General features: G+C 39.1%; 1 protein-coding gene across 8 annotated transcripts in view; it reads left to right on the top strand.

The window, feature by feature from the left end:
• ATP11A (ATPase phospholipid transporting 11A) overlaps positions 1–23,517 on the top strand; it is a 121,823-nt gene that overhangs the window by 25,224 nt on the left and 73,082 nt on the right. For all 8 annotated transcript variants that reach the window (XR_011853144.1, XM_072135588.1, XM_072135585.1 and 5 more), the window contains exon 2: positions 10,834–10,956. Coding sequence is in view for 7 of the 8 variants with exons in the window: in XM_072135588.1 (XP_071991689.1) it covers positions 10,834–10,956 (123 nt within the window). In the remaining variant the exon portion in view is untranslated. The remainder of the gene's footprint in view (positions 1–10,833; positions 10,957–23,517) is intronic.

Here is a 23,517-nt window from a genome sequence, read left to right on the forward strand (position 1 = left end):
ATTTGTAAAGCTCTACAGAATATGGTAGTGCTATATAAGTAAAGATTATTATTATTAATATTATTATTATACTGTATATTGAATAAAATATATAGGTTAGGGTAGAACTGAGTTAAGTATCTTAGTCCGGTCCTCTAAAACCATGTGAAAATGAATTACCTACCCCTGCTGTACATGGTTCTTCATAAACTAAGTTATCTTCTATCATCATCAGGACAGGGGACTGCAAGTTCCCCTCAGTTTACCTAGAACAGCCTGGAACTCTGCAGATCAGCACAGGTCTGCTGGAGTTCACCATCTTCTTCCCGGTGCATGTAAGTTCATGGCTTGCGACACAATTTTAAAGTTAAATCCCACTCTCTGTCCGAATCAGTCGAATCGTCCAACAGCCCGCCCCCCGATTTCTGTCACATCAAAGCGTGCAACACAATCCCCTTCTAAATCCCTGTCCTAGCGGCACGATCCCCGAAAACGTTGGAAAACGCGACGGATGCTTAGTAAATAAGCCCCATATTGTCATATTGCTTCACATGTTGTAGCAATGATGTTTATACAAGAGCTGCTTAGATATATTCTTTTCACTATGTAATGTAAAATAAATACCAGAAGAATGGTTATAAATAAAAACTTCCTTGAGCCAGTATTTCTGAATATTCTAAATGGTATTGTGCTAACTAAGCTTGTCTGATTGTAAGGGTTGCACTGTTTTGATTCCCCCTTTGACAAATACAGGATTCCCAAGTTTCCTGTCTCAATAGAAGAGGTTGCAAGCTGCCACTCTGTTTTATTTTCTATAAGACTGAATTAGATATATGCTGCTTATTTAAGCCTACATACTGTGGTCAATGGCAATTAGGTTGCCGCGAAGTATATCTAAGTATATACAGTATAAAGTATATATAAATTCTTTTGAAATAGCAGAAGAGAGGATTCTTAATTATACAGTAGATAAAAAATGAAGCTAGCAATCCTTAGAATTGAAACTAAAACCAGATTAGAAAAGAGTAATATGTTTTACTATTTGGTAAAAAAGAAAATATTGGTGCAGCCAGACATTCAAGCAAACCCACCTCCTGCAGTCAGGTAACCCCGCCTCCTGCATTTAGTTTGGCCCAACCCTAACTCCTAGATCTCCAGATATCCAGGGAATTACATCATAATAAGGAGGCAGAGCTGGAAATTCAGATGCATTGAGTAGGCAGAGCAAAGTGACTGCTGGAGGTGGGGGTTACCGGACAGCAGGAGGTGGGGTTACCTGAATGCATCATACAACACAACAAAAGATGATTCTTAATTCATGCTGCAACCTAGAAATATACTAAAAACTCCCCCAGGGGACGTACATATTACAGAAAAAGGTTATTCTTGTAGGCTTGGAGGCAGTTAGTGTGGTGACAGGTTTGCTTTTTAAACCCAATGCTATAATACGAAAAACAATCTATGGAAAAAGGTGCCTTAGTTTATATCATCCTGACAACTCTTTAAATATGTTCTATTTTATCATTTAATATTGCGCAGCCATCCATGAAATAAAAAAATACCACTATTACACTATTATAGGCTTTTGAGTAGATGTGATTTCCTTTTTTTGTTACACTAATGCCGTCAAAGACCTAATATTTATATAGTCGCTATAAAGGTGAATATTTCTCTGACACAAAGATGGGTATAAATTTTATTCTTAGAAGCTACCGGTATAAATTAATCCAGTCTCTATAAAATGTTTTCAGCCCTTATTGCCAGTTACATTGCAGTCTTCTCAGAACATAAATAATTATAAAAAAAACATGAAAATGCATCTCATTTCACTTATTGATCCCTTTAACAGCATAACCTGTACACTTTCCTTTGGTACTTCAATTGATGGAGCTTTATTACTATTTTTTCATCTTTCTATTATAGAAGAAAGTTTGTGTTTAAAATGTTTAATATTTAATGTTGTTTTTTGAGCTAAAATTTAATCTACAGAGACATATTACAGCTGCCTGGAAGGAGCCTTATTTTAAATAGAAAAGACACTGCCACTTATAACCCAGTTAAGAGAGACATGAGATACACTAAAGATTTCTCTAACCTATTTTGGGGGCTTATATTTTGACAAAATAAAGCGCTGAATATCTTATACTGGATTTGTAGTGTATATCTTCTGTCACTCAATAATATAGCAATAGTTGCAGAGCAGTCCCCTGCCTGATCAGCATATGCAGTGACTGCCATTTGTGATTTCATCTTTAAATACATAATATTGATTTTCTCCTATAGTGTAATGATTCCATTCCAAATTCTGGTGACACACAGTTTTTATCTGCAGAGACCAGCAGGGAAACATAACAATTATGATCTTGCATAGATACTTCTTTCTCCTATAAAAATTGTGGGAAACGGCATGAGCAGCAATTCCTTTTAGCTGCTTGGAGAATGACAGTGGACTTACCTTGAGGTTTTCTCAAAATCCAGGAAGGAGAATGTGGAAGTTGACAATGGTGACAGAGGGGCATATTTATCAGGGCCTCTGTGCTGCATCAGTGGCGTAGAAGCCCTGAAATAATCACAAATGTTAGCTTATTCTTAGCACTTGTGATTATTCTCCCCAATCCGCCACCTTCACTCCAGTGGGGTGGTCAGGAGTGGGCCAGCATGGGCGTTACTGAACCCACGCCTGCGCACTCACTTCAGCAGGCAACTTTTTACATGTGGGGTGATCCCTCTCCATAGCCGGGAAGTCTTTGTTTCATATTGCTGCATATTGGTGACGATCGTTGCTCCCCTTGACGTCATCGGGGAGCAGCGATCGGTCGACATGACAGCCTCGGGTCTTCCAAAGAACCAAGGGTATCTCGTTTTAACCAATTCATTACAATGTGCGATTTGCACATTTTAATGAATGAGGTGGAAAATCCCCACATACTGCCATACTGCAGTATGGCAGTATATGGTAGGATCGATCAGACAACCTAGGGTTAAAGTACCTTAGGGAGTCTGAAAAATAGTAAAAATAAAAAAAAAGTTAAAAAAAATTATAATAAAAAAAATACAAATTCAAATCACCCCCTTTTCCCTAGAACTGATCTAAAAAGAAATAAACTGTATAATTAGGTATTGCCCCGTCCAAAATTGCCCAATCTATCAAAATATAATAACGTTTTTTTCACTGCCATTTTTTTAACTGCCACTTTTTTGACATTTTGATAAATATAAAAAAATTCCATAAAAAGTGATTAATAGGTCGTACAGTCCTAAAACTGGTAGCATTGAAAACGTGATCAAAATTGGCAAAAAAATGACATGACCCACAGCTCCGTACACCGAAGTATGAAAAAGTTATTAGTGCTAGAAGATGGCAAAAAAAAAAAAATTGGGCAGGAGGTTTTAATTTTAAATGTATGAAAACATTATAAAACCTATACAAATTTCTTATCCCCATGATTGTACCGATACAAAGAATAAAGTAGACATGTCATTTGGGGTGTACAGTGAAAGCCGTAAAATCCAAACCCACAAGAAAACAATGCAAATGCGTTTTTTCACCATTTTCACTGCATTTAGATTTTTTTTTTCCGGTTTCCCAGTACATGGCATGGAATAATAAATACCATCACTATGAAGTGTAATTTGTTACGCAGGACACAAGCCATCACAGAGCTCTTGGAAAAATAAAAAAATTCACTTAATCTGAAAAAAGATCCTAAAATCTCCACACTTATTCCCTCGCTAGATGAGGAATCTATACCGGACATCCTATCGTCACATCTTAAGGTCTCTCCCTCAGTAAACAACAGGTTTATCCAGCTGTACTTCACACACCAAGCATACTTAACTCCAGTCCAAGTGAGGGATATGGGTCGGGTACCTACCACAGCGTGCCCCGGTGTGGAGATATGGGCTCAGACTTCTGGCACATGAGCTGGAGCTGTGCTCCAATACAAAAATATTGGAAGGACATAACAAACTTCCTAACAATTTACTATCTTACCAGTCCCATTACTACACGCCCCTGAGATATGTTTATTGGGCGTATGAAATTAGATTGTAACCCGGACTAAATACTGCCCCCGAGAATTGAGGGGAACCTGAGCTCCAGATTCAGAGATTTATGGAACTGTAAGAGAATCTATTTCCAAAGATAATTGTTAGAGACATAGTGTAACTGAACAACAGCACAAGCCTTCTCATAGTAATATGAAGCACAAATGTAAAACCAAAAACCAACTCACTCAAAACTGTTAGATGGTATAAACTCGATGTTTTATTGTTGTTTCTGTTAATATAGAAGATTAGACAATGCTGGTAACATGTAATGTTGTACAAGATCGTAAAACATGATATGTATTAATGTCTGATACTCTGACTTTGCAAAAAAAAAAAGGTTAAAAATAAAAAAGTTATAGATTTTTTAAGGTGCGGAGTGAAAAATGAAAATGAAAAAACAAAAAAGGAATAGGCTTTACATGTTAGATTGATGGAGATCCAACCACCAGCATCTCTTAATATTAGCTTTTCTGAGAAGTTGGAACAGGATTCAGGCAGCTCATAAAGCTGAACCAAATTACTGAAACAAGTCACTGTAACTTAGTTAATATTAAGTTTAATTGAAGCTGATTTTCAGCCACTCAGTGTGACCACTACAAACAGAATGGAGCTATCTGCTTCCTGTGTCCCTAAGTGAATATATAAAAATACATACATACAAAATATAAAGTGGCTGTTGAGATTTTCTGACACAGGCTAAACTGGATTCTGTGTATGTTCAGGATTCTAAACACTTATTGTACCTTTTAATTTGTATTACAATAAAAATAATCAATTAGTAGATAAATATTTTTTTACACGAAATGTTGAAACTAGTGCTGCCACTTATGTGACTTTACCTTAGGAATAGTGTTATATAGCATAATAATACAATGTCACATAAGAAAATACAAAAGTTAAAACTTATATCTGGACCATTATACCTGCATTAGAGACTGTGGTGTCTAAGGGTGGATAGAAAATTTGGTGCAGTTTAACAGTTGATACTTAATTTTGCACTTCCTATTAGCACTGCCAGTTTGTGATTTGGTGTAATGTGGCCTTAGTCATTAAGTGACCACATCCATTTCTCTTAATGTGGTATATGTAATATAGGCCTACACTAGACCGCCTAATGTGCACCGATTGCTATTATCCAGCATAAGCTAATGTGATAAATTGGGAATAAACTGTCTAGGCTAAGTTTACTCTGTCTAATTATTTGTTAGTATAAGCCCATCAGTCCCAGTATTTGTTAGCACGGAGGAAAGTTCTGCTAAGCTGTCTGTACACACATTAGAGATTTGTCAGCTAATTCTGGACAGCCTAGTGCATAAAGGGACAGCACAACCATCCTTCTAAACAGGGTTTGTGTTATCTGCTTAAGGAGTTGAATGTCGGCTATTCATTTTAGGGCCCCTACCACTTATAAGAGCAAAAGGTATTCCCACGAAAACAAGATTCTTAAATATACTCAGAATAACAAAATAACACATTCTCTAATTCACTGTTATTAACAAAGACAATATTTCACAGATATACCATATATTCCGGCGTATAAGACGACTTTTGAAGACAGAAAAATCTTCTGTCTTCTCTGGGGTCGTCTTATACGCCGGTAATCCCGACCGACCGCCGTGTATTCACGGCGTGGTCAGGTCGCACTGCATGGAGAGGGCTCACGGGCTGAGCCCTACTCATAGCCGGTAAGTCTTTGCTGCATATTGCATATTGCTAGTACCGATCGCGGTTGTTTTCACAGCGTGGGCTGCCGGCAGCCTCAAAAAGATAGCGGCGCATGGTAGCAGCGCCGAAGCAGTTTCTGCTATAAAGTTTTAAAAGTGTTAAAACCGCGATACCGCGGTTTATAACACTAACGAGACTAAGCGCCGACACCAGCTCACCCTGAGCTGGTGCTCGGTGTTTACAGCTTACACCGACGATCTGAAATGGTAGGTTTCCTTTAAACCTTTTTACAAAAGACAATTTAAAATGGGTTATTTATCTGGATTTCCTGTACTTGATACTTAACTGAACTCAACTGAAGAACCTTGCTCTTATAAGTGGTGGTGGTCTCATAGCCTAAAGGCCACCAATGACCCACTACTAGTTTTCTATAATTGAAGACGCAATTTGGAGTTATTTGAAGACGTAATCCTTTCACATATGTCATAGAGCTGAGGATTGTCCATTTAGTTACCAATCTAGAAATACAGCTTTCAAGCACTGTTAAGGTCTAGATATAGCCAGGTTCTAGCTTGTGAGGCCCCAGCAGAAGTCATCTGAAAAGTCCTGACTTCAGACAGCAATCGATGGCTGGGTACGTACATCATTTTATGTCTTTGATTTAAGGAACTAATCAATAGACTTGTTTGCACTATGACAGACCTTTCCATTTTTTTATTAAAAGAATTGTTTCTTAAATACCGTAGATGTTATTACATTGTGTTCATAGCCGTTCCAGTAACTGCACACTCATCAATGTCAGTCAGAGATCCCATCGGATTGAATTTCTTTGATAAATGGCATTTGTTGCTTTTGGGAAATATTGTAATGGCTTTTAAATATATTTTTTTAAATAGACAGATTTAGATTGCAATGTTCTATACAGCTGTAATGCATCTCTCTATCCAGCTTCATGATGATAACTGATATGCACTTTTTGTCTGACTCGCTCCCAGAAAGGGTTTTATTGCTAACATTAATGTGTTGTTTACAAGTGCAATACGGTCAGGTCAAATAGCATTGTCTGTTCTGATAGTCAGAGCGGGGTAATATGAGCATTGTGTCTGCTCTCCTCCTAATTGTTATGGTACACTGACAAGATGTTCTATGGTAATGGAAAACGGCCTGCACTGCTTACATCTCTTGTTAACAGGGCAGGTAGCTGTGCCCTCTTTGTCAGTCATACCATTTTATACTGTACATTAACATAATGCATTTTTACAAAGGTGTATTTAAATTATTCATTTATATACACTAAAAGGTATTGTATTTCTTGTATGAGAATGGAGACAGGAATATGCAGTAAAATTGTATTGTGTTTTATAATTTTTTCATTGATTCTATTTATATTTGGGAATATCCTTCCTCATACTGTAATTTTTTTAGATGACTTTCATGTGATTCTACGACTTTTTTATTTTTTTATATTTCTCATCTGGATTCTCTGTTTCGTGGTCTCCTCTTAATTTGCGTATAAATACTTGTGATGAGCAGATCTGGCAAAGTCCGGTACGAACTTGATCCCAAACCCATTGAAATCAATGGGGACACAAATTTTAATACTCAAAATTGCTGTTGAATGGGGGTAATAAGGGGTAGAGGATTGCAAAGTAAGAGTAATAATAGGGCAATTAGCTTGCCAAAAATGGGGTACATAAAAAATTAAGATAATTAATTATTTTTTTTTTTTAAACTGAATCCAACAGTTTTATGGCGCTTCAATTTTTCCGACTCGTTTTTTGGTGCAATTTGTGGCGCAAAAATAGAGCAGCTTAAAGCAAGTCTAGGGAGTTCTAAACCCCAGTTCATTAACCCCTTGTGCCAATAAGATATACAGGTAGTGACTATATATAGAACCATTTTAGATTAGACATGCAGTGACTCCAAAATGAGACTGTTTGACATTAGACATGCAGTGAATGCATATGAGACCATTTTAGATGAGACATTCAGTGACTTGCAATAAGACCGTTTGACATTAGACAGTCAGTGACTGTATGAGACCATTTCAGAATTGAAATTAGACAGGCATTGACTGCGTATAAAACAGTTTAAGAAAAGACATGCAGTGAATGGGGTATGAGACCATTTGACATTAGACAGGCAGTGAATGCATATGAGACCATTTGAGATTAGACATACAATGACTGTGGTATGAGACCGTTTGACATTAGACATGCAGTGACTGTGGTATGGGACTGTTATTAGACTTGCAGTCACTGGCACTGTGCTATAGTTCAGTATCAGTATACAGATGCAGTTCTTCATACTGGCCTAAAAAGGTCACTTACCGTATTTAAAGTTTGACCTCCTCTCCCTACCTAGCTGTCCTGAAAAAGGCATTTATTAAATCTTTCTAAGTTCCTGCATGAAATTGTAAACTCTTATTCCTTTTGGTACAGTTTTTTTCACAAATGTGTTGAATGCAGCGGGCAGCAATATTCTGGCCCATATTATAAAATAAAATTATAATCTATCAATACTTAAATAGAAAAAAAATTCCCATTGTGTTCTGAGATATTAAAGAAAATCTACCATTTGCTTTTATGCAAAATGAGCATACCTTGAGAATGATGTAGCTACACTTATGCAAAAATCTGATGTAAATACTTTTGTGTAAAAACTGCAAAAGTGCTTAAGGTATGATACCTTTATTGGCTAACCAACGAAATTAAATATAACTTTTCAGGTTAGCCAATAAAGGTATCATTCCTTAAGCACTTTTGTAGTTTTTACACAAAAGTATTTACATCATATTTTTGGAGGAGTTACTGAGAACTAAAGGATCTTGGGACTTGTAGTTTCCAGTGGCGGCCATCTTGGTGATAAGTCTGCATACTTTAGAGAGGCCATAAAATTTTGTGAATCATAAATTCAAACTATTTAAGCTCCATTTAGTGACTAATGACATTGAGTTTTTTTACATTCATTTATTTATAGCATCATGGGGTTTTGTATCAGACGTTCATATTCCGGAATACCCCTTTAACTTCTAGACATTTTTGTTTGTCTGTGTTACCTTACTTTATGTTTATGTTTCTTGTGTGAATTTAAGAAAAAAAACATCTGGAACCTCCATCTAAAGGTGAAGATGCCAAGGCATCAGTAAATTAAGTCAAGTAACATATTCCAAAAACATAGCAGGAAAAACTTGGATTAAGATTTGGACTCACAGACCTTACATCTCCAAATTAATTTGAAAAAGATAATTGATTATATGTTGTGGTGTTGCAATTTCTTCCGTTTGAGGAATCTGAACATTGGAAGAAAACGGTAGAGCGGTTATCAAAGTATAAGGGATTTATTATCAATGGAGCTGTAGTCACGGACACTGGTGTGCTGAGAACTCCGGCGGGCAATTTGCAGGCTGTTTTTTATCCTTGTTTATCTTGTTATGTGTTCACCTTTCCCTCCTTTGTAGTGGAAATCATTAGCATCAGCTTCTAGAATTTGATTAGGAAATGTCACTATTCTTCCTACTCTCCACTGTACACAGTGGACACTGGTTGCCTAATGCAGGAGTCTTCCCTCTTCTATGAAGTATGGAAAACATTTGTTAACATGGCATATGTGATCATAGATTAATACCCCTGCCCTTCTTACTACTTCTATTTATACATGGGGATTTCCCTACACAAGCTGTGTGGAAGTTAGAAGAAGCACAAATATCAGGCTCATGTAGAATTTCATGGGATTAGGCAGCTGACCTATCTGCCAGTTGAGCAGACACAACTAATCAATCGCTGAAAAGCTTAAGGGACTTGTATTAAAATAAAATCAATCAATGACTACTGCCAATATTACAGCTTTTCACTGCTATTAACAGGGTTACAGTGGATTGGAATGTGACCTGATATACCCTCTGACATACTGATGTTACAAGCCCCTCAGTGGTGGATGCTTGGAATGGTCATAAGAAATACATTGTTACTGAACCTCTCTTGACCCCATGAGATGTAAAATAAAACATTGTGATGACAATATCAGGAGGTAAAAGCTGAATATGTTCAATGCTTCAGTTCATCTCTAAAGATGTTTTTTTCTATGGGGTGTTATCTGAATATAAATGGATATTGTCAATATGGAACGTTTTAGTATACACTGTCCTTAATACATTAATCTATATCCCCTTTGTATTTGATCTTCCTATTTTTATTTGACAGCTACTTCATTATCCACAACCATATATAGATTGCAGTCAGTCACTGATAGGACCACCGCCTATGACTAGATGACTGACAGCTATCTGTATAAATACAATCACTGATAGAATCCCCCCATGTCTAGATGATTGGCTGTCAATCACTGATAGGACCACCGCCTGTTACTAGATAACTGACAGCTATCTCCATACACACAATCACTGATAGAACCCCCCCATGTCTAGATGATTGGCTGTCAATCACTGATAGGACCACCGCCTATGACTCGATGACTGACAGCTATCTCTATACATACAATCACTGATAGAATCCCCCCATGTCTAGATGATTGGCTGTCAATCACTGATAGGACCACCGCCTATGACTATGATTAGATCACTGACAGCTATCTCCATACACACAATCACTGATAGAATCCCCCCATGTCTAGATGATTGGCTGTCAATCACTGATAGGACCACCGCCTATGACTAGATGACTGACAGCTATCTCCATACACACAATCACTGATAGAATCCCCCCATGTCTAGATGATTGGCTGTCAATCACTGATAGGACCACCGCCTATGACTAGATGACTGACAGCTATCTCTATACAAACAATCACTGATAGAATCCCCCCATGTCTAGATGATTGGCTGTCAATCACTGATAGGACTTCCCCCATGATGAGATGATTGTACATACAGAGATAGCTGTCAGCTACCAATAGGAAGAACCCTTTTATAAATCACAAGTAATACTATATCTAGAACAAAACTATACAACAAGTACAACATGCTGACTGTAGATAGGGAACAATCTGCCTCGATGTTCTATAGAATGTTCCCTACAGATTACACTACATTTTAATGGTGGCATTGCTACCTTCCTCACCTACATATTATACTGCCCTTTTAATACAAAGCTCATAAAATAAACTCTTGTTGTCTTTTAGTGTGCTGGAGAAGAAAATTGGGTAGACAATCGCACTATTTATGTCGGTCACAAAGAACCTCCTCCAGGCACTGAAGCGTACATTCCTCAGAGGTATCCAGATAACAGGATTGTCTCCTCTAAGGTAAGCTTGTTTACACCGCAAGCTCAAGTCACCTGTGTAGTTACCTGGCTGCAGCCTTCCATAGCTGCAGCTGCTTCTTCCTATTGTTTATCCTCTAAGCCTTGTGCGGATCAGCATCTGACTCACTTATTGCATTATTGTACAAATGCCTTATGTCACCTATAGAATGTTTCCTTTAGAAAAATTCTACAGTGGCATATGTTGATGGCAGACTACCCTAATCCTAAAATGTAGGCTTGCTGTTCTTATGTTATGCAAAAACAAAGCAATATTCTTTACCGTTTTTAATGCATATATGTACCTATTGTTTTACAATAAATAATAATAACAATTGAATACATACAGTTTATTTATGTAAGCTATTTATATGGTGAAAAATTATTTACTTTCTTTCTTGATAGGGGTTGGGGAGTGTTCCTTTTGTACAGACGGTTAAAAAATTCACCCAATATACTGAAAGTATCCCAATAAACATGCACCTATGTGGTTTCAGGGTGTAAATGTAATATTCATTGTAATTGCTTCCGTCCTGCCTACATAACTTAACTGACACATAATGCACAAAAAAAGGTGCATTTATTAATTTGGGCGCATGAATAGTGCTGAATTTTTCGGTGGGATGTTTGTGGAGCAAGGGATAAATGAATTGGCGCACAAACTAAAGGGTTAAGAACTCACTTTTAGCTGCTCTCTTTATGCGTCATAAATTGCACAAAACGAGTCAAACAAATAGAAGCGCCAGAAAACTGTTGGATTCACAAGCGGCACCACAATATAGCATCCAAAAATAGTAGAGTGTCGATAGCTTTGGATAGCTATATGTTAGATGTATGTAAATCTTAGCTTTTTATTTTCTATATACCGTATTTTCCGGACTATAAGGCGCACATAAAAACCTAAGATTTCCTTAGAAATCCAAAGTGTGCCTTACAGTCCCGTGCGCCCTATAGGAGAGCAGTGGAGGGCCCTATAGGAGGGCGGTGACTGGAGGAGGGCAGCGGACCCTACTTACATAGGTCCCCGCTACCGGAGACCGGAGACAGCAGATCTCCAGCGGGAACTGCAGACCACGCGGCATGAACAACAGGCGCCATAGCGCGAACCAACTTCTGCCGCGTGGTCTGCAGTTCCCGCTGGAGATCTGCTGTCTCCGGTAGCAGGGACCTATGTAAGTAGGGTCCGCTGCCCTCCTCCACCTGAACGGACCCCCTTCCCCATCTCCCTGGGGAGACCGCTTACCTCTTGCCGGGTCTGTGGAGAGTCGCTGGTTGCGACCTCTCCGCTTGGTTTTGAAGCCACACCCCCGGACCTCCGCCACGCCCCCGGACCCTGCGCCTTATAGTCCGGTGCGACTTATATATGGATTAATTCCATATATAAGGCCTTTATCACTAATGCGCCTTATAGTTCGGTGCGCCTTATAGCCCGGAAAATACGGTATTTTAGAAAATGTGAAAAAATGACATGCCCCCAGAGCAATTGTGCAGCAGCTGGATTATCCACAAAGAAAACTCCAAAACAAATCTATATAGAAATCCAGAAAATATCTACATTAGGCACATAACTTTTGGGGCTCATTCTGTTTTTTTCTTCATTATGCCATCCATAATTTCAGTGGATAGCATACTGACCCTTTATTGTCTATGTTCCTTTTCACATGTTAATTGTGTGCCTATTCGCATGTTATTCCACATACCAGTGATATGCTGAAACTGGAGCATGCACTATTTCTTCCACATAGCAGACACCAAACTGACATAGAAGTCAGTGAGGCATATGTATCATAGTTTTTTGGCTGAAGTTGGGCTACCTAAAGGGGTATTCCCATCTATACATTCACATCTATAAATTCATTTGCCATATGTAAGCATTTCTTCAATTGGATGTTGTTAAAAAAAATGTTCCTGTGTGAAGATAATTTCCCACAAATGTAGCCATGTTGTCCCTTAGAAACGAGATTCCTCGACCACCTGCACTATTTTAGCGGTGGCAAGACATGCACTATTGAGTCCTGTCTAACTTCCTGGATTCAGCATCAATTTCCACAGGACGGCTGTGGGTCATGTAGTAACTCCCGAACATTTCATATACAAAAACCTTTTGTTTCTTTGTGCAATCCCTCCAGCAGAGGTGGCCGTATCCAAGGACACAGTATTGTTTCTAAGGGTCCAAATGACTACATTTATGAGAAATTATCTTCACTCAGGTAATTTTTTTAATAACATCAAATTTAAAAAAATGTATATAAATGGCAGATAAATTAAATTAAATGTTAATGCCCAGATGAGAATACCCATTCAATCATTGCAATGTAAGTTTTTTTCCCTTGAGTTGTGATACATGTGATGAGTCGCCTGTTTAGTCTCACTTTTGGGGCTTTTTGTGGTGTGCGAATTGTTAGTTCTAAACAATAGATCCCAAAAGTCTGGGTCTAGCATGCTCTGTTTTGGGACATATTATGGGCATGAACGGGACAATTTCAGAACCTAAAAGTCTCACAAGGTGAAAAAATATCTTGGCTACAAAGATAAATCCGGCCACTGCATTAAATCCTTGAGGGAGCTAACTTTGGTAGCTTTGGCGTTACTAGGAGTGGCAGGGCCCCATAGCAGGCTTCGGCATGGGGCCCCCCTTCCAACTTGAAAATTATACATATTTGCATGCTCACACATGAAAATTACAATCACACATTTATACACTTATGCACACTCATATAGAGCATATACTTACACACACATACAGTGACATTTACAAACACACACCATATATACACACACATATAGTATTTGCAGATGCCATACACCGTATACATATACAACATATATACGTAACATATATGTTATATACATATTATGATGTACAAAGTGCAGCATAATATGGATATAATGATGCACATCCGCCACTCTTCAGTGTGTCAGGTCGGATGCTGGGGCCCCCTGACACTGTGGGCCCCATAGCGGTTGCTATGGCTGCTAGCGCTGTAGTTATGCCCCTGTTTGGTAGGCCCCTGTTAACACAATAAAGATAATTTTTAACCCTTTACTTCACAATTTACTCAATTTTATTGCTGTTTAGTCCCTCCCTAGGTTGCCAGTGCAAAATCCCAGGTTGTGGATGGGGACTCTCAAAGCAGACACATTATGATCCATCTAGTTCTGTGAGCTGACAATGTGGTTTATATACATTTTCATTCAGCTTCTGAACACTGGGGGTCACCGTAGTTCAGAGAAAGTGCATTGTCAGACTATAATGCACCCTGCCCAAAGTCATGAATGTGTTGCTTCCCTGCTCAGGTCCGACAGAGTTGACCATCTTTTTAGTGGTGCATCTAAGTGCATGGGCTTGCGACACAATTTGAAAGTTAAATCCCGCGCTCAGTCTGAATCACTGACTGTCCGCTGGCACGCCCCCTAATTTGTGTCGCATGGAAGCCAGCGCAGCTACACCACAAAAGAATTGCATGCACCACAATCACAGTGCGCATACTTATTAAATACCTGTGCAGGCCGTTTTAGCCTTTAAAACTGTACACAGTCCGACAAAAGGGCTTGCGCGACCCTTAGTACATGAGCCCCATAGAAAGAGATGAGACGGATCAGAGATGATGAGATCCATACCTATTGCACATAATGACACAGTCAGCTCTCCTACATCTCTGCTATTTCACAACACACTAGATATGGTGTGCCTTCCTTCTGTGCCTCTCCAGCGAAACAACTTATCTGTGTGTAGTTTGTAGTTCTCCTTTGGCTGCTGCTGCCTCAGAAACTCAGATTCTGTCTCTCAGTGTGCATCAGTGAGTGAGCTCCGTGCTGCACTGCAGGGGGGCAGAGCTAAAGTGCAGGGAGCAGAAACAGGGAAACTCAGCTAGCATGGCTGTCACACAGAAATCCAAGATGGCTTCCCCGACCCTAAGTCATAAGTTACAGGGTCGTGTCTAGGGGCAACTGAAATTGTGTACACCAGGACTGATAGAGACAGGTTGGAATTATATCTGTGAAATGCTGTATTTTTGTATTTTTAACAGTGAATTAGAGAATGTGTTATTTTGTTATCCTGAGTACATTTAAGAAACTTGTCATCATGGGAATACCCCTTTAAGGAATTAAAGTTCTCATCTCAGCATTCACATTTAATTTTGTTCAGCTGTCATAGATTTCTTCAGTTGGATGTTAAAAAAATGATGACTTCCCATAAATGCCTTCATATGGACCCTTATAAATAAAGGACAGCTGTCCTTAGATTCGACCACCACTGCTGGAGTGATTGCACAAAGAAATTAATTTTTTCTGCATATGAAATATCTGGGAGTTACTGCATGTCCCACAGCCGTCCTGTAGTAATGATCACTGAATCCTGGTGGTCAGACAGTGCTCAATAGAGCAAATGTGGGCACTGCTGGAAGAGTGTGGAGGAGGTCGTATCCATGGACAACATAAATCTGAATGAAAATACGCCTTTACGCTGAATGTGTGACTTTTTGTGAATTTTCTACTTTTGCAGATTTTTGTTTAAAGAAGTCACACACAGGTGTGGCAGGTGTGGATCTGCACAAAAACATTCACAAATTTAAGCGATAATACAACGAACTATGTTCTTTTTCACATTTTTAGTCATTTGTTAATGACATATCAAGTTAAAGTCTCACATGCCATAAAAAAAATTGTGTAAAGATTGTTATGAAATGTAAAGCTGTTTCAAATATATAATCATTTAAAGAAGAGTAGAACAGAACTGCAAAAATTGATACCTGGACATTCAGGCACCAATTACCCTTGGTCATTAAAGGACCAGACATGCCTTTTACAAGCATTTTTTAAGAGGAGTTTTCTCTGTGTTGCAAAACTTTCATAAACCCAAGAAAGAAAGCACAATGAGGACACAGCCGTCATGTTGTTGGTAGCCTTTGTAATTAGAGTAATTATTGATTAGGTAGAAGAAGTTGTCCAGTGTTTTGTTGATGAGATACATTCTTATTGAAGCGGGCACAGCTGCGTGCTCTGCTGATTGCTGCGCTACTATTAAGTCTGCTAGCCGTGCATAGGTAATCTGAAAATCACCATCTTTAGCCGATTTTGTTTATTTCATCTCTGCTGCATGGAAATGTTTATTAAATTAGATAATTATATTTGGTTGGAACAAAAAAAATTCTAATTTGTTTTATAATGAATTTATTACTGAGAACTTTCATCCAGACATCCGCTAACATTAGGATCTGGCACACGCTGTTTGTGAGCATTATGGCCATATGGTGCATATGGCATTGTCTGTATTAGTATTATCTGCCATTAAAGGTCATGATTACTTAATGATATAATAGTAGAGCTGCATTGAATTATTGAAAATCAGATGTCATGGTAGGACATGGAATAAAGTTTTCTAACTTTCTAAAAGAAATGCTGTTTAATGAAATAATTGGAAATACTCTATCACATGCGGTAGCTGGACCATTTGGCACAGCCTCACACATAATGATCTACCATGACCAAAAGTAAAAAAAATGTTGTTGCTTAAAAAAAAAAAAAATTGCATGAGTAATGTGAGTAAAAAGTAAAAGACAACAAATCAACAGGTGAATGACATTTGTTGAACAGCTTTCTCCTTTAAAATCCAATTCACTCGTTTAGTTCATGTCTTTCACCTGTCAAATTGACAAAACTGCACATAAAACCACCTTAAAGCTAATTGCGATGCAGTTTTAACTGCAATGTGTGACTGCACCCTCAAAGATGTACTATCTGCATTACACATTGGGGCTCATTCACTAAGGGTCCGTCGGACGCATTTTCATCGGGTTGCCCGATGATTTCCGTTTTGCGGCGAATTGCCCCGGGATTTTGGTGCATGCGATCGGATTTTGGTGCATTGGCACGCGACAGAAATCGCGGGGCGGGCCATTGGACAACCCGACGGATTCGGACATCGCACAGGATTTAACATTTAGAATTGTGTCACAATTGTGACACACACTTATATGCACCGGGAAGAAGCAGGTGAACTCCGGCGGACCTCAGCATAGAAGCGACGGATGCAGGACCAGACCTTGGTGAATCCGAAGACCCGAATTCTCGTCGGACAACACACCACGGGATGGCGTAAGTAAATCTGCCACATTGACTAGATCTATGGATCAGCGACAGGTAGATACTTCTTTATTGCTGTTTTGTTTATGAAGACCAGATGCATTGGACATTTTCTTCAAGAATTAACATGCAGTCTGAGCTCAACTCTTTAATCTTCCATGAATTAGATAAAGATGTCCATATTCACATCAGAACCTCTTTCATCACATGTCCAGGACAACCGCAACAGGGTCCCTCCCATAGAATGCAAACGACACCGGCACTGCCTCTCTGGCACCACATAAGATGAGTATATAGTGCAGGTTACCCAGAATAACGTTAATAAAAGTATTTTCCTTAGATATTCTCACAAACGGAGTTTAAAACTAAGCACTTAACATATAAATCTGTATAATCCAAACACAGAGCAACTTAGACCAAACCGGGGTTCTACCAGCGAATCAAAAAAATAGTATTTAAGGACGACACCGCGCATCAGGCTAAGTCGCTTGGTTTTATACAGATTTTATAGGTTATTATGATTTTATATGGTTTTGATGAATGTTTGTAAGTATATCTTAAGAAAACACGTGCAGTTAATATGAATCTCCCTCTGTGCACTCTGTGTTCAGGTGTAAATATGAACATATCAACTTTTTCTATTATACCCCATGGTGTCTATAAGTTTTATCTAATGTGATTCATAGAAGATTGAAGAGGTGAGCTCAGACCATATTTTGAGTAAATTGCTTGACTATAAGGAGTTTTTCTGGACTTTCTCATGTAGACTGGTGCTCCTATGATAAATACCGGTATACCAGCTTTGGTGTTCCTATATTATTTAGATGCATGGGACAGTCTGCAAAAAATGATCTGATCGGACTGCTTACCGAATGAATACAAATGTTGCTGCATTCACAGCCTTGTCACACTTTTTTGGAGTCCTTAAGGGTTTTATGGTCTTAGATTTAGAATAGCTGAGAGAACCACTACTGTACACATGCAATAGCGGCTGTGGAAGAAATTAGATGGCACCTATTGAAATGAATGAGTCCTCCAGAGAGCTCTTTGTAGATGCTCTCTCCTCTGATTACTAGTGATCCCAGACTTCATGAAACAATCCATGTGATAGCACATTTCTGGCAGTACATCAGTGCAAACATAGGCAGATCTGCCTTTAAGAATTATACTGAAGGAAGTTTACTCAATAAGGCTTACAAACATAAAAAAGGCATTTTTTTCTAGTACTATAAATGGAGACCTATAGGAATGCTGTTCTTCCACTTACTCAGCAGAAACATGAATACTGAAGACATTATGACCCTGGGGCAAATCTGTATTCACTGATACTATTGATCATTTAATAAATACTATTTATTTTTCTGCACATTTGTTTGTTGGTTTACATATTAAAAATCATCAATCATACAATATAAATGGAAGATATCTGACTCTATCTACTTAGAGTTGTGCAGTAGATCCATGTGAGGATTAGTCCCATAGTCAGTGGAGCTAATACCTGGTGCACAAGCATGGTACTTATTTATTTGTGGACATTTGAATGGTAGGCACAGAAATATGTGCAATAGTGAATGTGTATGTCTCAATATTTCAGTAATTTTGAGCTTTGTACTTTACTAGCTAAGGTTACATTCACACGAACGTGTGACCCCCTGGCCATAGCTGGGTGGGCACACATCCGGCGTGCTGGAGTTCAGGAGGGATGACCACTCCCCTCTCTATAGAGATGCATGGCCTACAGCCGTGCACACTGGGAAAGATAGGACATGTACAGAGTGGTGCAGCGCCGTATAGCTCCGTGAGCCTATTGCTTTCTATGGGGGGGCGTATGTACGGCCGCAAGCTTGCTTTAAGTCCGTTGAAGGAAACCTAGCATCTCAGATCTACATATTAAGGTAGGTTCATCTAATGAATATCATTGGAGCCCTGTTTAGGGCTAATCCTTCAGTTCCCGCTAAGTTTATTACCCTAATATCCAAATATGTGATAAAGGCTACTGGGGTGTTGAGTAGCCGGAGTTGAAGCTACACAGCAAGGCTACTGCACAACGCTGTAGCCTCTTTCCATTGTCCTACTATATCTTCGGCATGAAGCTCCTGGTAGTGGCGTGCACTTGTCCACTAAAAATTTGGGCTTAAACTATCATGGCCAAGAATGTGACATAAAGATCTGAACCAGGCAGCAATGACTGATGTAAATGTTGTGATGAGTAATATGAGACAAACTCTCAGAAAAAAATATCTATGGCAATAATTAGCCATTGATAATTGACCTTTTCTTACCAGGGCTTTTGATAAAACTGTTACCGGTGACTATTTTCTCTGTTTTGGTGTATGCCACTGCTATTAGGCTGACAACTTGATACATAAGAATAATACAACATTTTATAATGTAAAATGTTTAATATTAAAATATGTATCAAGAAGAAAGTAAAAAGGGAAATTACAGCACAGTACAAGAAGTGGGAACATAATCCTTAAATGCCTCACATTAATTCTGGGTGACTCAGTAAGTTTGGCACCCTTAAAGCTTCATTTTTAGAACATCAGGCATACCTTCCACACATTTATGATCACATAGAGATAAGGTTCAGTCGCTGAGTTTTGAACCTTCAGATTGACACTTTAATTTTGTTGCTATTTACATTCCTTTTTTATTAGATATTTCTTGTTCATGGTTAAGATGTTTTTCAGGATACTGTCCTACATTTACTTTATCTGGCATGTCTGATGTATGGTGTTGTTTGTCTTTAAGAATGCCCTTCATTATCAGCAGTTGGAGATTGATCTTTTCTTAACATTTATGCACATGTGGTTACTTTTTGCACTTTTGAATAGCATATCTCTTTCTGTGTATGGCAAACTTGGACCCCAATCTGGGAAACAGATCAACTATTAACATTGGATTGCAGATGGAGGAACCTATCATGGGGTCACTCAAATTTGGGTCATGATCTGTAGCTTTTCTTTAAAAAAAACATTGCCAAAAAGTTTAATCAATTAAACACATAACTTTCATCTTATTTCAAATGCCCTATTTTTCTTCCTCATGTGTTTGTCTAGCTCAATTCCCTGAATTTCCCCGGGTTGGCGCACGCAATTGGATTGTGGCGCAATGGAATCGGGGGCGTGGCCATCGGAAAACCCGACAGATTCGGAAAAAACACAGAATTTTATTTTTAAAAATGTGTCGCTTGACACGCGCTTACCTGCACCCAGGATGGGATAGTGAACTCCGGCGGACTTCAGCGCAGCAGCAACACCTGGTGGACATCGGGCGCACTACCTTAGTGAATCGCCGGAAGACCCGAATCCTCGATGGAAAACGCGCCGCTGGATCTCCTATTCATTGGAGCTAAACTGTAGTAACTTGGTTTAGCCACCACACTGACAATGATGCTGTCTACTTCCTCTTCTATTCTCTGTCAATTTTCTGCTCTGAAGAGCTGATCTGTGGGGGCGCTAGGTCTTGAACTTAAACAAATATTGTACTTATTACCAAGGTTGTCAATATTTTAGCAGAGAAAATCTTTGTTATTTTGATGAAATTATATATTTATAACAATAAAAATATTGTAAAGCTTTATTTATATTGCACCATCATATGCTGCAGTGCTGTACAGATCATGGGGTACAAAATAAATAAGACATTACAGAGTAATAACATAGTCAGATGAAACAATTGGAATGAGAGCCATGCTTACAATCTATGAGGATGCAGGATGACCCAGAAGGTGACTTTTTCCGATGGTTCAGCATTCTGTAGGGGATAAAATAATGAAATAAATAAATAATGCTGAATGAACCAGCCACCAGCAGTTATCGATATGCACTGAAGGTAGGGTGCAAAGATACCTGTTTAATTGTATCAAGTGATGAGGCATTACATAGACAGGGGGAGAAATCAGTGGGGGAATGGAGAAAAGAATGTGAAAGTGACAAATTTCATGCAGTTCTGAAGATTTCTTGCAATAGAGAAAAATATATTCAGAGGGTATGGAAACTATTCAAGAACAACAAGAAAAACTGAAATATCACATGGTCACAAGTATTCAGACCTTTTCCCCAGAAAAGTAGAAGAGTAGAAGCACCTTTGATCTAGTACAGCCATGAGTTTTCTTGGGAATGATGCAACAAGTTTTTCACACCTGCATTTATTCTTTCTTAAAGATCCTCTCTTAGTTCCTCAGATTGAATGGTGAACATTGGTGGAGGCCATTTTCAAGTCTCTTCAGAGATGCTTAGTTGGGTTTAGGTCAGGGATCTGGCTGGGCAGTCAAGAATGGTCACAGAGTTGTCCTGAAGCCACTGCTTTGTTATTTTGGCTGTGAGCTTAGGGTCGTTGTCTTGAAAGGTGAACCACCGGCCCAGTCTGAGCTCCAGAGCACTCTGAAAAGGTTTTCATCCAGGATATCTCTGTACTTGGCCACATTCATCTTTCCTTCTATTACAACCAGTCGCACTGTCCCTGCAGCTGACAAACGCCCTCATAGCGTGATGCTGCCACCACCATGTTTCACTGTTGGGATTGTATTTGGCAGGTGATGAGCAGTGTCAGGGAGGTGAGCTGAACTTACATCTATTTTTAGGTGATGAGCAGGGCCTGGTTTTCTCTACAAATACCACTTGAATCTTCAAATCAGACCAAAAAATCTTATTTCTTGCAGTCTGGGTATCCTTCATGTGTTTTTTTGCAAACTGTATGCAGGCTTCCATATGTCTTGCACTGTTGAGAAGCTTCTATTGGCATACACTGCCATAAAGCCCTGAAAAAAAATAAAGCCCCAATTTGTGGAGGGCTGCAATGATTGTCGACTGGGTTCCAATGAAGGAGTAGAACCATCTCAAAGAGGATCAGAAGGAAATGGACAGCATGTGTTTTTTTTGTTTAATAAATTAGCAAATACATCTGCATTTCAGGATTTTTTTGAGTCAAGATAGGGTGCGTAAATTAAAGAACGTTTTTAATCTTACCAATTAGCTGCAAGGAAACAAAGAATAAAAAATAAAAAGGGGTCTGAAAACATTTCGTACCCACTGTATATGCTACAAATATATATATTATATACACTATATTCTACAAATAGACTATACATTTAACTCCTGCATCTTCTATAGAGGCAATATACACTCACCGGCCACTTTATTAGGTACACCTGTCCAACTGTTTGTTAACACTCAATTTCTAATCAGCCAATCACATGGCTTCACTTCAGTGCATTTAGGCATGTAGACATGGTCAAGACAATCTCCTGCAGTTCAAACCGAGCATCAGTATGGGGAAGAAAGGTGATTTGAGTGCCTTTGAACGTGGCATGGTTGTTGGTGCCAGAAGGGCTAGACTGAGTATTTCAGAAACTGCTGATCTACTGGGATTTTCACGCACAACCATCTCAGGGGTTTACAGAGAATGGTCCGAAAAAGAAAAAACATCCAGTGAGCGACAGTTCTGTGGGCGGAAATGCCTTGTTGATGCCAGAGGTCAGAGGAGAATGGGCAGACTGGTTCGAGCTGATAGAAAGGCAACAGTGACTCAAATCGCCACCTGTTACAACCAAGGTAGGCAGAAGAGCATCTCTGAACACACAGTACGTCGAACTTTGAGGCAGATGGGCTACAGCAGCAGAAGACCACACCGGGTGCCACTCCTTTCAGCTAAGAACAGGAAACTGAGGCTACAATTTGCACAAGCTCATCGAAATTGGACAGTAGAAGATTGGAAAAACGTTGCCTGGTCTGATGAGTCTCGATTTCTGCTGCGACATTCGAATGGTAGGGTCAGAATTTGGCATCAACAACATGAAAGCATGGATCTATCCTGCCTTGTATCAACGGTTCAGGCTGGTGGTGGTGGTGTCATGGTGTGGGGAATATTTTCTTGGCACTCTTTGGGCCCCTTGGTACCAATTGAGCATTGTTGCAACGCCACAGCCTACCTGAGTATTGTTGCTGACCATGTCCATCCCTTTATGACCACAATGTACCCAACATCTGATGGCTACTTTCAGCAGGATAATGCGCCATGTCATAAAGCTGGAATCATCTCAGACTGGTTTCTTGAACATGACAATGAGTTCACTGTACTCAAATGGTTTCCACAGACACCAGATCTCAATTCAATAGAGCATCTTTGGGATGTGGTGGAACGGGAGATTCGCATCATGGATGTGCAGCCGACAAATCTGCGGCAACTGTGTGATGCCATCATGTCAATATGGACCAAAATCTCTGAGGAATGCTTCCAGCACCTTGTTGAATCTATGCCACGAAGAATTGAGGCAGTTCTGAAGGCAAAAGGGGGTCCAACCCATTACCAGCATGGTGTACCTAATAAAGTGGCCGGTGAGTGTATATGTGTTTGGGTAAAATCACCAAAGGCATTCATTAAAGTGTTGTTAAAGGAAAGACATCATCAAAATCAACCATGAACAAACCAAGGACACTTAATCATAGATCCATGAACCTTGAATGTGGTAATC

Source organism: Engystomops pustulosus, chromosome 2 (assembly GCF_040894005.1).
Source record: "Engystomops pustulosus chromosome 2, aEngPut4.maternal, whole genome shotgun sequence".
Classification (NCBI taxonomy): Eukaryota; Metazoa; Chordata; class Amphibia; order Anura; family Leptodactylidae; genus Engystomops; species Engystomops pustulosus.